Source organism: Oratosquilla oratoria, chromosome 44 (genome assembly GCF_046742065.1).
Source record: "Oratosquilla oratoria isolate Oo_2021 chromosome 44, ASM4674206v1, whole genome shotgun sequence".
NCBI lineage: Eukaryota > Metazoa > Arthropoda > Malacostraca > Stomatopoda > Squillidae > Oratosquilla > Oratosquilla oratoria.
The window spans coordinates 16,595,500-16,612,252 of NC_134820.1; the positions used below are offsets into that span (position 1 = coordinate 16,595,500).

Consider the following 16,753-nt stretch of genomic DNA (forward strand, 5'->3'; position numbering starts at 1 on the left):
GAATTTGTTATAAAGTAATTAGTTAAATAGTAATAATTCACTACATTGTCTGAATTTATCCTAATAAATTATGAATAAAACTTTATTTGTATATGACCTCAGAAATAATACATGAGTCAAGTAATTTCAAAGTTTGATCAGATTCAGGGAATCGAACATTGTTATTTAATTGTTGCGCGGCAATAGGCGCTCAGCACTGAATGTGAATTTGTGAAATGTGAATTTGTTCTGTCAGTACTTTAAAATTATGGAAAAGAAAAAACGTGAAGAGGTGAGTAAATTTTTTATTCCAGCTTGATGGTGGTTGTAGTTAATGTGCAAATCATCATATAAAACTTGTGTAAAAACATATGTATTCTCGTCGAGTTAATTACAGTTTAGTTTTAGTGTTACATGATATGCAATTGACAGGCTTGCAGTATGTTTTATGATTTACGTTTGGGATTATTAAGTCTATGTAATATGTTTATTAATGCAGTCAAGTGTCATAATACCTGGTTATCTTACCAGGTAAGCCACCCCTTTTTACAGCTCTTAACAGACAGACGGGGAGAAGTTCAAGTGAAAGGGGCTCAGAGATCCATAGGTATGTTCATCAGTTGGGAAAGCAAAGAGCAGGTGAATGAGGATAGTTTGATTTTATGATGGAGTTTTGTATCTCGCAGGTATGAGTAAGATTCCAGACACACACAAGTATGGGTATTTAACACAAAACTTACATTGTTACTTGAAGGTACGGGCTCTAATTTTTGTTTTGTTTTTAATCTTTAAATTATTGTTGCATATGAAAGGCAATTTTACAAGAAACTAAAGGCTTTTTAAATTTTTGAAATAGCTTGAAAAATAAGGGAGATAAAAAAATTGTATTATTTTATCTCATATTTTTGGTTAGACTTTACCGTAACAAAATGTTAGAATTAAGGGTGGTAATTTGTAAAGATTTTGGTAATGAAATACACACAAACTCCAAACCACTGGTCCAATTTTATTGAAATTTGGAATACTTGGGTTTTATGGATCAACAAATCACATGTGCATGCCAAAAACGATGTGGGACATCTCCATCTTACCATATTTGCCTTTTCATGGCAACCATTAAGTTGTCAATTTTCAGATTATCATCAATAAAAATCCAAACCACTGGCCCAATTCACATGCAACTTGGCATGTGAAGGTTTTATGGGTCAACAAATCACCTGAGCATATCATTAACATTGCAGGACCTTCTTCTTATACCATTCTTACTAACACCTATCATGTTGCCATGGCAACAGTAGTCAATTTAGAAATAATCAATAAAATCCAAACCACTGGCACAATTGACATGTGAAGGTTTTATGGGTCAACAAATCTCCTGAGCATGTCATTAACATTGCAGGACCTTCTTCTTGTACCATTCTTACTTATAACACCTATCATGTTGCCATGACAACTGTTGTCAATTTAGAAATGATAAAATCCAAACCCCTAGCATAACTGACATGTGAAGGTTTTATCATTTATGGGTCAACAAATCACTTGAGCATGTCATTAACAATGCAGGACCTTCTTTTTATACCATTCTTACTAACACCTATTATGTTGCCATGACAACTGTTGTCAATTTAGAAATAATCAATGAAATTCAAACCCCTGGCACAACTGACATGCAACTTGACATGTGAAGGTGTTATGGGTCAACAAATCTCCTGAGCATGTCAAAAACAATGCAGGACCTTCCTTTTATATCGTTCTTACTAACACCTATCATCTTCCCATGGCAACTGTTGTCAATTTAGAAATAATCAATAAAATCCAAACCACTGGCACAACTGACATGCAACTTGACATGTGAAAGTTTTATGGGTCAACAAATCACCCGAGCATGTCATTAACATTGCAGGACCTTCTTCTTACACCATTCTTACTAACACCTATCATGTTGCCATGGCAACTGTTGTCAATTTAGAAATAATTAAATCCAAACCCCTGGCACAACTGACATGCAACTTGACATGTGAAAGTTTTATGGGTTAACAAATCTGAGCATGTCCATAAAATTGCAGGACCTTACTTTTATACCGTTCTTACTAACACCTTTCATCAAACAAGTTCCGTCAAAGTAATGTATGCGCAAAGATACCTGGTCAGAATCAATCACAGCCACAGGTCAAAAAGAGTTAGCTTCATGAAGTAATCTACTGGTTCACCATAGGTTCCCTAAAATCACTTCAGGGTCATTCCATGCCAAATGGTCCACTCCACCTCAGATTTTGATGAAATTTGGTACACAAGTTAAGACAACATTCAAATCATATACTTCCTGTCATGGCCATAGTTGGCTATGTAATAGGCAAAGCATAAATGATAGCCTGTCCAACACCTTAAAATTCATACCATAACAATGTAAGTATTATTTGTGAATAACACCCTCTACGACTATTACTAGACTATCTCCAACATGTCATGTGTAAACAAAAACAAACACGACCTGGATGTATCACATAATATGCCTACATGTATTGAAATGAAACTCAACTGTAGAATAACCAACGATCTTAAGCTGCTCATTTCCAGGAAAAAATATATATAAAAAAACAATATTCTTACATTAAAATATTTTGTTCTTGGTACCTTACCTTAATATTTTTACTCGGAAAACTATTTTGCCAAGGTTGATAACCAAATTTCCATTTAAATTGGTGAAAATTTGTATTTAAAGAATTGGGCATACACTTGCACAATAATAAGATAATTTGAATACCCCGTGCATGCGCTGAATGATGCAAGCATTTAAACTGAGACATACAACCACTCCTCGTTTAACAACCTACTTGGTTAACGACAACGCGGAGTTACGACGGGCTTTATGACAGACCAATATTCATTTAACGTAAATCTCCCGAAGTTATGACGTCGTGTACGATAATCAAGTTGGCTGAGGCAAATTTGTATGATGTTTTAAATGAACTTGCACAGTGGATATTAGCTGTGAGGTAAAGTGTTCTGAAGTTTAGGTCTACATTACCATCCTGCAAGCTGCAAAAACTACCTTGGAGTACAGTATATACCGGTATTGGTAAATTTTTAGTTTCGACCATGGGCGCAATATAGCAATAGAAAATTAATTATTAATTTTGTAAATTATAATGTATCAAAGTAATATGCAATTTTGTGAGCGGAAATAAAAAAGTGCTAAAACAGATTTCGTAAGTAATAAAGTCGTGTCGGACGAATGGTACGCCATGTTTGTTATAATAGATGCCGACGTCAAAGAAATGAAAGGATGATAAATTCGTCTAAACTAAACTAACCTAACCTAACCTGTGTTTAATATATAATTTCCTGGAAATTAAATGTCATCCGGCTCGTCCTAGTCGTCGTCGTCGTCGTGAGAGACGTTGGCGGGCTTTTCAACCACTCTCAGCTTGCAGGGTATACAAAGTTCTTGCAGCTTGAAGGAATGCATTTATCTCCGTACCATAACATTCCTTCAAGAAAATATACCTGGTGAGGTAGTCGGAAGTACCGAGGCTGTCAGTTGACAGACGACAAGATGGCGTCCCGATCCTATGCTACCGACTTCGTTCATTAGCATATTTGCTTGTAGCAAGGTATTTTTTATTTTCATTTCCGCCCACAGAATTGCATATTATGTTGATACATTTTAATTTACAAAATTAATAATTAATTTTCTATTGCTATATTGCGCCCATGGTCAAAACTAAAAAATACCCCGGTATTTAATATCTAATGTCAGCATACGTGGATTTGGTCATATACGGTAATTTCAAGAACCTAACCACGGTAAATAAACAGTAAATAAAGCTTTAATGTACTGTATAAAAGAGGGAAAATACACGAAAATAAAGATACATGTATTGCTGGACATTGTACATACAGTACATGTACGTATATGTATACACTTTCGCTTAACGACCAATTCGGTTAACGGCGGCGCGCTGGTCCCAATTGTCGTCGTTAAATGAGAAGTGGTTGTACTTATTTCAACGGGCTGCAAAAGATTGCATTGTAAACGTAAAAAGTACACGCACAATGGTGGCGCCACGAGCGGATGCGCCCATATCTATACATTGTCCAATAGCTCCTAACCTAACCTATCCTATTCCATTAGATATTTTGAAGAGGAGAAGGTATGTCTACCATAAATCGAAACTTGGGTTCAGTATACGGTAATTTCAATTTGCTGTAAGGTTTTCAGGAACGCATATGTACCATATAACGAGGACTCACTTTATTATGACTGCATACTTGAAAAAGCTGTAACAAGCGAAACGTTGTACTAAAAAAGGCTCCATCCTGACATGGTGTTTATGTCAATAAACTTGTCGGCAACTGCCACTATCACACAAATTGTTTCAGTGCAGGACTGTTTCTGTCACCAATTGAAGTACTAGAACCAGATCAATTGTCAGCTCTTCCTTGTGTTTAAAGGTGGAGGAAATACAGTACAAGCGAAGATGATTGAGAGGTATTTTGGATCCTCTCTCAAGACTGAATATCAGATCCCTGGTGCTGGACTTCCATATGGAAATAAGCAAGTTGACAGTGTTTGCAGATTGGTGACAGAGAGATAACTCTTTCTGATGTCCTACTCACAGGACCACCTTGTGCAGGAAAGGAGCTTTGCTAATGAGGTCCTGTATTAAATGCATGTATGGTTCTAGCTTAGGTTAAATAATTTTCTAGGCTATTATAGTATACCCACTTGTATAGGAAGCTTTCAGTATTTTTTTAGGAGTGCATACATACATGATATACATATATATACCACAGTCTTTTTCTCCCTTACAAGGGAGGTATCCAAAAAACAAAGGCATAAAATCCACTCTCATCCCATTCCATCCCCACATACTCCACTTATATTCACCCCCCTCCCTTTTATCTTGGATCCTCCTAGATGACAGATCATCCCTTTATCTCGCCCACTGCCCTGGGTCAGAAGCAGTGTCGCAAGGCACAGCACATCCACAGCAAGGCCACTTCATTAGATTGACAACCCCCCCTCTCCATCCCCTTATGCAGAAATGAAGAAGATGGGGAGAAATCCCTTTGGGCTGCATCAATTTATTTTCCACGCATACTCCCTCACCCCCCATCCCCCATCCACTCCCTTCCATGCATCACAGCATCATACACAACCATTCTCCCCTAACTTTTGTCTTCTCCCGTCCTCCCTCAACAGACATTCCCCTCTTTCCCAATGCCCCTTTTACCCCATCCATCCATCTCATCCTTGGTTGCCCCATCATGTATACTCCTTCTACCTCTGTCTTCCACACCTCTTTTACTAATCTCTCTTCACTCATTCTTTCCATGTGTCCAAACCATCCCAATACACTTTCACCAACCCTATCTTCCAACTCCCTTTCCATCCCCTTTCTTCTCCTCACTTTGTTTCTCACTCTATCCAGCCTAGTAATCCCTATCATACTTCTCAGGCACCTCAACTCAAACACATAATTCAAACTCCTCCTCTCTTCCTCTCTTATGTTCCATGTTTCTACCCCATACAGTGCTGCTGGCACAATCATTCATTCATACAATCTCCTCTTAGTATCCATTCCCAAATGTCTGTTTCTCATTACACTTTTTAATCCCGCAATTCATTTACTTGCTTCTCTCAATCTACATTCTACCTCCGCCTCCACTCCTCCCTTTCCTGCCACATTCACACCCAAGTATCTAAAAATACCTGCTTCCTCCAGTCTCTCTCCCTTACTACTCCCAGTTTGCAGCCACTTTCTCCCCTTGGACATCTCATCACCTTACATTTACCCACATCTTCATATCTTTAACTTTCTTCTTTTACACACCTTCCCAAACTCTGTCACTAATTTCCTCAATCCTTCCTCTGATCCTGCTGCAAGCATAGTGTTATCAGTAAACACCAACTGGCTTGTCTCCTACTTTTCTCCATTTTCTTTAACCATCTCCAGTCCCAAACCCATTACCCTTGCATTTGCCTCTTGCACCACCCCATCCATGTATAAATCGAACAGCTAAGGCAGCATAACATATCCCTGGCAAAGCCCCACCTTTACCTCAAACCACTCACTCTTTCAGTTTCTGATTCTAACACAAGCTCTACAACCATAAAAACTCTTGACTACTCTTAAAAACTTTCCTCCTAGCCCATATATCTGCAATAGCTCCCCTCCCACAGTGCCTTCTTCCTGTCGACCCTGTCATCAGCCTTTTTCAAAATCCAGAAAGCCCCCCCACCCTTTTTTTTTTTTTAAAGCTTTCTCATATCTGTCATACCACAAAAATCTGATCCATGCAAACCCTACCTGTCCTAAACCCATAATATTCCTCACCAATTACTTCCTCTGTTCCTGCCCTAATCTTCTCAATCAAGACCCTCGCATAAGCCTTCCCAACTACACTCGACAAACTGAGCCACACTTGTCCCCTTTTCCCTTTTCCCTTATACGCTCGCACACCCCCTTGAGCCATATGGCGTGTTTATAAACTCTGTATGTATCTAGTATGCTCATTCCTTTGAGAAAGTCGTTAGACGAAACGTCAGGAATAAAAGCTTCACCTCCAGTCCATGTTTCCTTTACCGTGTCTATACAACTTGTTCACATGGATTTTCATTTAAAAGGGATAGTTATAGAAGAGATCTGAAAAAGAATAGTGGTGGAGTCTGGAATAAATTGGATGAGTAAACAGTGAGTGCAAAAACCATACAAGAATTTAAGAACAAACTTGATGCTGAAAGATACAAAAGATGGTTCAGTACGAGCATAGCTCTCTTCCCGTAAAATACAACAAGGTAAATACTTACTAGTATAGCCACCCCTTCTCTCCCCTTTCCTTTCTTCACTCCTGAGATCCTCCCAACTACACTCCCAAACTCAAACTCACCCCTCCCTTTCAACTTTGTTTCACTCAATGCCAACACATCCATTTTTCTTCTCATAAATATACTGCCTATCTCTTCCCTTTTACTCTCATCTGTACCACATCCACACACATTAAAAGACCCAAACCTTACAGTACTGGTTGGAAAACTCCTCCCAGACACTCTTATGCCTTTACTTTTTTTAGGAATGTCCCCTTTGGGGCTACATGATATAGCATTAGAATATTAAATATTAATTTTGTAAATTGTAATGGATCAATGTATTTTTGGGGGGCAGAAATCAATAACTGAAAACGGTGCTAAAAGTTATGCACAAGCAAACAAATTCACATTGACTCATAGATGCCATCTTTGTTTTGATAGATTCGGAGGTTAAAGACGACAACAAACACCTTGACGACCTCTAGAATTATAGGTACCGCATTACTTAATGTAGGTTATGTTAGATAGGTTAGGTTAGAATAGACAGATTTATCATACTTTAATTTCTTCGACCTCCACATCAACCAAAACAAAGATGGCATCTCAAGCAGTGAAAGCACCTACATTTGTTTATGTATAGCATTTAGCAATTTTTTTTCATTATTGATTAAGCAAGTCACTCTAAGTACCTCCCTACCTTCTGCCCCTTTCCTCTTTCTCCACCTATTCTCCATTCTCAATTTATCTTCCACCAAAAAATGATCTGATATTCCCTCGCTCCTTTAGAACATGTACATCCTTAACTCTTCCTACTATACTCCTGTTTACTACTATATAGTCCATTAACGCTCTGTCTGCCACCCTTCCATCCACCACCCTCTCCCATGTGTACTTATGCTTGACTTTCTTCCTAAACACTGTATTTGCTATCATCAACTCTCTTTCGAGACACATCTCCACCATCAACTTTCCACTACAATTTTTTCCTGGAACTCCATACTTCCCAATCACTCTGTCTATTTCTTCATTTCTTACCCTAGCATTAAGGTCTCCCAATACCACTACATTGACATTTCTCCCTAATCCCTCTATGCACTCATTTAAATCCACCCAAAAAGCCTCCCTTTCCTCTACACTCTTCTCACTACCAGGCCCATATGCACTTACAAAAACCCACATCTCCCTTCCCAGCTTCACCTTCATCCACATTAACCTTGAAGAAATCTCCTTCCACTCCACTACATGCTTACCTATCTCTTCACTTACTAGTATAGCCACCCCTTCTCTCCCTTGTCCCCTCCTCACTCCTGAGAACCTCCCAACTGCACTCCCAAACTCACACTTGCCCCTCCCTTTCAACTTAGTTTCACTCAATGCCAACATATCCATCTTTCTTCTCACAAACATATTGCCTATCTCTTCCCTTTTACTCTCATCTGTACCACATCCACGAACATTAAAAGACCCCAACCTTAGGGTACTGGTTGGAAAACTCCTAGACCCTTTTATGCCTTTACCCTTTTTAGGAATGTCCCCTGTGGGGCTACAGGTAGCAAGATTCCCAGCCCTAACCCCCGTCCCATTTTTGTCACCTCGTATGACTCAAGTGGGGAAACTTGGTGGCAGCATTCTTTTCCCCCCACCATATATAAATAACAATAAAATAAATAGGTAGAGTTGAATAATAAACAAACAGGTAAATGGGCCAATAATAAATAATAATCAAATAAATAATAAGAAACAAATAATATAAAATAAATGGCTGGCATTACAGCATGTTAGGTGTTTATCTAAACAAATCTTAAAACTTAGAACTGAACTGCATTGCACTGCCTCTGCAGGAAGTTTATTCCATTCATTAACTACATGGTTGGCAAAGTTGTTTCTATCCATTTCCAAATTAAATTAATTTCATGACAGTGTGAGACCATTGTTTCTTGTTTGATTCTCATTCAGTATGAAAATTTTGTTACTTTTGATGTCAATTCCCTTTAGAATCTTAAAGACCTGTATCAGGTCACCTCTGAGTCTATGCTTTTTTATGGAGAATAGATTCACATGTTTTAATCTTTCTGTATGATTTATTTTTTATATTTGGAATCCGTTTTGTGGCACACTACTGTACTTTTTCCAATCTGTCAATGTCTCTGATGAGATTTGGTGAATATATAGAAACAGCATATTCCAAATGTTTGTGAACCAATGATTTATATAGCTTGTTAATGAAAGATGGACATTTGAAGTCAAAAGATAGTGTAATCAGTCCTAGAATCTTATTTGTATTCTCTGAGGCTGAAATACACTGCTTAGATGATTTGAGATTGTTACTGATAATTATGCTGAGATCCTTTTCACTATCCACCTTTGTTAATGAATTTCCAAAGAACTTGTAATTATACTTCATGTTATTTTTACCTATGTGCATAACCTTGCATTTATTTGTGTTAAGTGAAGCCACCTTGCTGTGCATGCACTGTGTCTTGATGCATTGTGGTTGACCCAGGGCAGCTGGTAGATGCAGGGATAACCCATCATCCATGAGGAGCTAAAATGGGAGGGGTGGAAAGGGTGGTGGAGGGGAGTGGAATGGGTGGGAATAGGTATGTGCTTCTGACTTGGTTACCTCTCTCATAAGGAAGAAAAAGCTCTTGGTATATAGAATAGAATAGGCACTTTGATACACTTCCATGTCACTGGAAAAAGAGGTTTGGCTATAGTTTTTAAGTGTATGTATGACAAGGTACTTTTTTATTTTATTTTATTTTTTAAGCTAAAGAATAATCATTTGTAGCACTTGGGTAGTTGGCCAAGAATTGGCAAAAATCTGAAAAATACTAAAATTGCTTTGAAAATTTGAGCACCATATGGAATATATATATCAAAATTTGCTATAGTTTTGTAGTTCTGGGCATTTTCCACTTCCAGCATCCCCCCCCCCCCCCGTGACTCATTTGTATGGTGTGATGGAAAAGTGTGGTATCTTACTTATAAATATTAAATTCTGGCAGCTCTCCATACCCAAACATGCTGTCTTCTCATCTACTGTAGCCAGAAGCTATCAGTAGGCATTGAAACCTTGTTATGTTAAAAAAAATATATATATAGAGATTATGAACTAAATATTGTTAAGATTATTATTATTTTCTTTTACTTCTCAGGTGGCTGCTGAGCTTCTGAAAGCCAAGCAAGAACTGATGATGAAGAGAAGAAAGTTACGGAGATATGACAAATTTCTTAAATCGAAAAAACATGTCCAAGAAACACTGATGAAGCACAAAGATGAATTTCAGTGTGAGTATTTTAGATGTAGTATTATTGTACCAAGTACTTTTTTATTGATTGGTATTATAAACTGTATCCCAGTCTCCTCACCAGCTTCTAACCTCCCTTATATGTTCAGGGGAGAGTACAAAGGATTACAAAGGAGCATGCCAACAGGAGACCTTTTGGTAGATTAGAGATAGATTGTCAGATCATTAATAATGATAATGATAATAAGTTTATTTGGCATTGAATCAATATACATGAAGTGCAGATAATGAAAAGAACACATAGTTCGAAATAACAATTACAATTGCCGAAGATAACACAAAAAAGCATGTAAGCTTATTTCCATTGTGGTCCTCAGCTTATTTCCATTGTGGTCCTCATTATCTGGTGAAAGATAAACTGAGGCTGGAGATTAAGTAGAGAAGGAAATAAAGGGAAGCAAAGAGGTGTTAAAAATGAGCAAGTTAAATGCAGAGTAAGAGAGAGAATAGCAGGTGAAGCTGAGATAGGTATGGGATGTAGTAATGGATAAAAGAGAAATAGAACTAAAAAAAGAATGAGTAAAGACAGTATGTGGGATGAGGAGAATAGGAGGGAATAGAAGGAGAGAGACAGTGAATGGTGGAATGGAGAGGTGAGGGTGGTGGTGACAGAAAAGAAACATATGAAGAATGGTTGCAAAGAAGAGATTGGAAAGCATATGAGAGGTAGTAAAGAGATTGGAAGCAAGATGGAAGCTGAGGGATGCCAAAAGGAGAGATGGATGTAAGGTGGAGTTGGTGTTTGATGTAGACTCTTGAAAAAGGATAAAAGAATGTTTTTAAGGAAGTGAAAGAGTGAGGGGAGGTGAGTTGATAGAAAAGAGATTGATCAATTGATCAATCAATTGTTGTCCAGAGTTTCACTAGATAGATTATACTAAGCCCCACAGTGTCAGCCACTGGTTCTTGGAACCCACAGATCTCTCTTAAAAGAAACTTTGAACTGTTGTCTGTCTACTATTAGTGTGGGACTTTATATTACATTGGTTAAAATTGGTAGGGAGGAGGGAGTTGTCACTTGTTGTCAGTTTTCCATGCGTCCAAAAGTGTAAAAAAATATATTTCCAGTATTACTGTGAGAGTGCAGTGGATTGCTTAAGGAATCTTGAGGAAATTCAGATTTTGTTGTGTAAGTCAAAGTTAGGATATAAGTTTGTTATATTCCAGAATTATTTTTTTATTCTTACAATGTCATGTTAATCATTGATAGGAAACCTAAGTAAGTTTAGTGATGACAATTTTATTCAGCAAAGAAAATATTTCTGTAGTGAAGGGGTAAGAATGGATTCACTTTATGGTGTTTTCTCCGTATCTGTGGTCCAATTATAATGAAAACCTCTATTTTTATGTAGTTGTAATCCAATTGTAAATTTTTGTTTCATAGTTTTGTTGGATTAAGCAGCAACATCTTGTTTGCAGGTTTTGAAATTGAGCAGTCTGGAATTCCTTCAGTTTTCAAAGATGCAGAGGTGACCCGAATGGTAACTTTCCGTGTTGGTTCTCCTGACATCATAGACACATCTGTCACCTCAGGTGAAAGCAGCCGAGATAGCATAGATATTAAGGAAGATGAAGATACGATACAAACAGAACCCTCAGATGGCAGTGTTCATTTGCAGCAGGAAGGCATTGCTAGAAATAGTCCAAAAATTACCTCATCTCCAGAAGACACTTACATGGATATTAAACTCGGGGCTGAAGATTTATCAGTTGATGATGATGATGTTGCACTGGAAAAGATTCAGAATGGGTTTACAGAGGTATCTTTTGATCAAATGGAATTTGAAGAAGGGATACCATCTGAGTTTGGTAAAGATGTTCATAATGACAGCACCAAAGAAAAAGAAAAGTGTGAATTGTCTAAAGACGCGGTTAATTGCAAAAGTTTAAGGAAAAGTGAAGCGCAGTGTTGCGGAGATCTTCAAGCAATTCATGATAAAAAGGAGACGTCAGAAAACTGTGATAACAGAGATAGTGAGACTTCAACTGTTTTAGAAGATGTGATAATAAAAAGAAAATGCTCGCAAAAGCAAAAATTGAGGTGCTTACAGAGATCGCAGTGCAGTAATGAAGAATTACAGTCTGAGGGCAGTCCTCAAGGAAACAATAGTGTTATAAGTGCAGTGAGTAGGTTAAAAATTAAAAGCGAGGTGGATACAATGTCTGCAACTAAAGGCGAGACTAATCTAGTGGCTCCTTGTAATGGACATACTTTTGTGAACACGAACAAGGAGACAACCCATAATTATAACAATAAACTTGTACAGATAGACAAATGTGAGAATTCTAATTCCTTTCTTGATAAGCATGCCACAGGACAGATGAAGGAAGTTAGCAATGAAAAATGTGTAGATAGTGTTACAGTGGCTGAAAAATACAATGATTCTGGTGGTACAAATTTACTAAATTCCTCAAGGGAATTTTTTGATTACTCTGGTATGGATGATCTTACTCAGGTGTGCAGTGATAATAAGCAAAGTAGATTAGAGATAGATTTAAAAGAATCTATTCAACATTATCTTGTATCATATGGAAAAGTACTTTCAACAACATTGACTTCAGTGTTATATGGAAAAAGAGAAGTGTTGTACTTAATACTTATTCAGTGTAAATGTGTCTCCCTGTGGATATCAGAAGGAGATCAGTTATATTTAGATAAAGAAGTGGAGGAAAGTTCTAAAACTAGTGAGCAACAATTAATGAAAATTAAGAATGTTTCTAAAACTCTTCATTCATTTGCTGATGTTGAGAATGGGTAAGTAGACTAGTATTGTGTTTCCTTTTATTCTCTTTTTATTTAGAAATTTCATGAAGTCTAATTGTTTTGCAATCAAACTATCAGATTTTATAAAGAAATTTATGCAATGTCACATTTTTCAACAAGAATTTTAACAATGTAGTTGATTTTGTTAAATTAACTAGGTCAATCAAATCAATTTATAGCCTCAGATGTTTTTTGTAGGAGACGTACAACCCCCCCCCCCCAAAAAACAAAACAAACATTGCCACTAGGTTAGCCCGTAGGTCATCCAGAGAAGAAATTTTGTACTAGTCTGATATGGGTGAGAGTAGGGCAGTGGATGGTACGTTTTCCGTCATCTCAGTGGTGAGAGCATGTCTGGCATATGATTATTACCAGGCCAATTCTGTGTTGGCATTCTTTTACTGACAAATTTTGACCTGTGTTTAGGCAGGTTAGTTTTATTTACATGTCTTGGAAGTACCTACATACATATACATACATATACCAAGGCTTTTTCCCCCTTACAAGGGAGGTAGCCAAAAAGGGAAAGGCATAAAATCATTTCCACCCATTCCATCCCTGAATACACTCCACACCCCTCCACCCTCCCTCTTATCTGAGCACCTCCTGGATGACGGGTCATCCCTGCACCTTGTCCACTGCCCTAGGTCAGAAGCAGTGTCGCAATACACAGCACATCCACAGTAAGGCCGCTTCATTAAATCGGTGACCCCCCCTCTCCGTCCCCCTATTGCATAAAAGGAGAGGACGGGGAGAAATCCCTTCGGGCTGCGTCAACTTTTGCTCACACCCCCACCCCCCTGCCCATTCCACCTCATGCAATCACATCATCATCCATATACATCCATTCTCCATTCACCCCTGTCTTCTGTCCTCTCCCGTCCTTCCTCAACAGACATTCCCCTCTTCCCCAAAGCCCCCTTCACCCCATCCATCCACCTCATCCTAGGACGTCCCCTCATGTTCACTCCCTCCACATCTGCCTTCCATACCTCTTTTACTAGTCTTTCTTCACTCATTCTTTCCATGTGTCCAAACCATCCTAATATTCTTTCATCAACCCTATCTCCCAACTCCTTTTCCACCCCTGTTCTCCTCCTCACCTCCTCATTTCTCACTCTATCTAGCCTAGTAACCCCCATCATACTTCTCAGACACCTCATCTCAAACACATTCAAACTCCTCTCTTCTTCTCTTATGTTCCATGTTTCTGCCCCATACAGTGCTGTTGGCACAATCACCCCTTCATACAGTCTTCTCTTAGCATCCATTCCCAAATATTTATTCCTCATTACACTTTTTAATCCGCCAAGGCATTTACTAGCTTCTTTCAATCTACATTCTACCTCCACCTCCACTTCACCTTTCCCTGCCACATTTGCACCCAAGTATCTAAAACTATCCACTTCTTCCAGTCGCTCTCCCTTAATGCTCACTTCCAGTCTACTGCCATTTTCACCCCTTGTACATATCATCTTACTTTTACCCACATCTATATTTAGCTTTCTTCTATCACATACTCTCCCAAACTCTGCCACCAACTTCCTCAATCCCTCCTCCGATCCTGCCACAAGCGCAGTGTCGTCCGCAAACAACAGCTGGCTCACCTCCCACTTTTCTCCATTTTCTTTAACCATCTCCAATCCCTTGCCTACTACCCTTGCATTTACCTCTCGCACCACCCCATCCATGTATAAGTTGAACAGCCAGGGCGACATAACGCATCCTTGACGAAGTCCCACCTTTACCTCGAACCACTCACTCTCTCTATTTCCAATCCTGACACAAGCTCTACTACTCTCATAAAAACTCTTGACAGCTCCGAGAAGCTTTCCTCCTATCCCATATATCTGCATAACCTCCCACAGTGCCTTTCTGTCTACCCTATCATAAGCCTTTTCCAGATCCATAAAAGCCCAAAAAAACATCCTTCCCCTTTCCTATAGCTTTCTCACATATCTGTCTTACCACAAAGATCTGATCTACACAACCTCTACCTGTCCTAAATCCACACTGTTCCTCACCAATTACTCCTTCTGTTCCTCTCCTCATCCTCTCAATCAAGATCCTCCCATAAGCCTTCCCAACTACACTTAACAAGCTAATCCCTCTGAAACTACTACATTCACACTTGTCCCCTTTTCCCTTGTAAAGAGGAACTATACAGGCACTCCTCCAGTCCTCCGGCACTCTACCCTCTCTCCAGCAAACATTAAATAACCTCACCAACCAGTCCACCATCACTGTACCTCCCTTTTTCAGACATTCTGCATGGCATCCATCCAGACCAGGTGCCTTACCTGCTTTCATCATCTTAACAACTGCCTTCACCTCATCCTTGGAAGTACCTACCTAGTATTTACCTAGTTGTATCTTACGGGAAGGGGAGCTACACTTGTGGTGTCCTGTCTTTGTATCTTGCCATATCTAATATGCTCTTAAATTCTTATAATGTTTCTGTATACACTATTGTTTCATTTTTTTTAGGTCTCTTCTGTAACTGTTCTTTTTGAGTTTCTTACCATGTCCTCTTGTGTTTCTATTATCCTAATTTAGTAAGTTGTCTTTATCAAGGATTTTTACACCTTTCATAATTCTGCAGATGGCCAACAAGTCACCTCTTTCTTTCCTTTGTTCCAAAGTCAGTAGTTCTAGTTTTGGCAATATTTCCTCATATCGCTCATTCATTTCAACAATGACATAACTCAAAAATTGAAGATTTTGAGTTATTTATACCACTGAATTTGCCATTTTCTATATTTGTGGTAAGAACGCCATAACTCTAGTAGCAAAACTGGCCGCTAGATGTCGCTCAAGGCAATAACGTCATAATTCCAAATTTATTTTTCAAATAGGCACAAAGCATGTTTATAATAAATGTATTTTTTAATATGAGATGTCATGTACTACATTTAATCATGAAATAAAAATTCATTGCTAAATACCTCATTTAAAAGTTCCATGGGAGACTGTATTACACAATTAAAAGTTTATTTTGCTTATCCTAAAAAGTAGCATTTTTTTGAGTTATCTCAGTGTTCAAATGAATGAGCGAATTATGACATATTTGATAGTGTTGGGGCCATCTTCGTAGTTGCTGTCTGGATTCTCTCAATTTTCTTTATATTCTTTTTAGTACTGGGTGACCATAGTGTCGCTGCATACTCCAGTTTGGGCCTTATCAGTGTGATTAATATTTTCTTTACCATTTCTTCATCTAAGTAAGTAAAAGCCACTTTTATTGATCTTAGCAAGTTATAGGTTTTGCCAACAATTTTGTTTATATGCTTGTCAGGGGACATATCTTTTGTGATGATTACTCTCAGGTCTTTTTCAGATCCCATTTTCGTTACTTCTTTTTCACCAATTTTATATTGTCTTGATATCCTTCTTTTACTTTTTCCAAATTCCATTATGCTAAATTTTTTATGTTGAATTCCACTTTCCAATTCTGACTCCATTCCCAGACCCTGTTCATATCTCTCTGTAGTGAGTCACAGTCTATTTCAGTACTTTTTTTCTTTAACAATTTTGCATTATCTGCAAAGAAGTTCATATAACATTCCACACCCATTCACTTAGAGAGCAAATATTATTGGAGTCAATACTGATCCTTGTGGAATGCCACTAATTACCTTCTCCCATATATAACTTTTATCTCTGGAGTACTACTCTCATTTTTCTTCAATGCAAAAAGTCCTCCATCCATTTCAGTAGGTTTCCTTGTATTCCTCCTGTGGCTTCCAGTTAATAGCATTTTGTGAGGGACTCTATCAAAAGCTTTTTGTAGATCTAGGAACACACAATCAGCCCATCCATCACTTTCTGATCTGTGTATATGTTGCACAACAATAGTATCTCTTCTTTGAGTGATATATGGTCCAA

At 38.1% G+C, this 16,753-nt stretch overlaps 1 protein-coding gene across 3 annotated transcripts in view; it reads left to right on the forward strand.

The window, feature by feature from the left end:
• LOC143022240 (uncharacterized) overlaps positions 1-16,753 on the forward strand; it is a 58,709-nt gene that overhangs the window by 23,320 nt on the left and 18,636 nt on the right. For 2 of the 3 annotated variants that reach the window (XM_076180366.1, XM_076180365.1), the window contains exons 2-3: positions 9,952-10,084; positions 11,524-12,859. In XM_076180366.1, the coding sequence (XP_076036481.1) occupies positions 9,952-10,084; positions 11,524-12,859 (1,469 nt within the window). Of the gene's footprint in view, positions 1-128; positions 272-9,951; positions 10,085-11,523; positions 12,860-16,753 lie in introns of those variants that run through there. The other variant, XM_076180367.1, reaches the window with a different exon arrangement.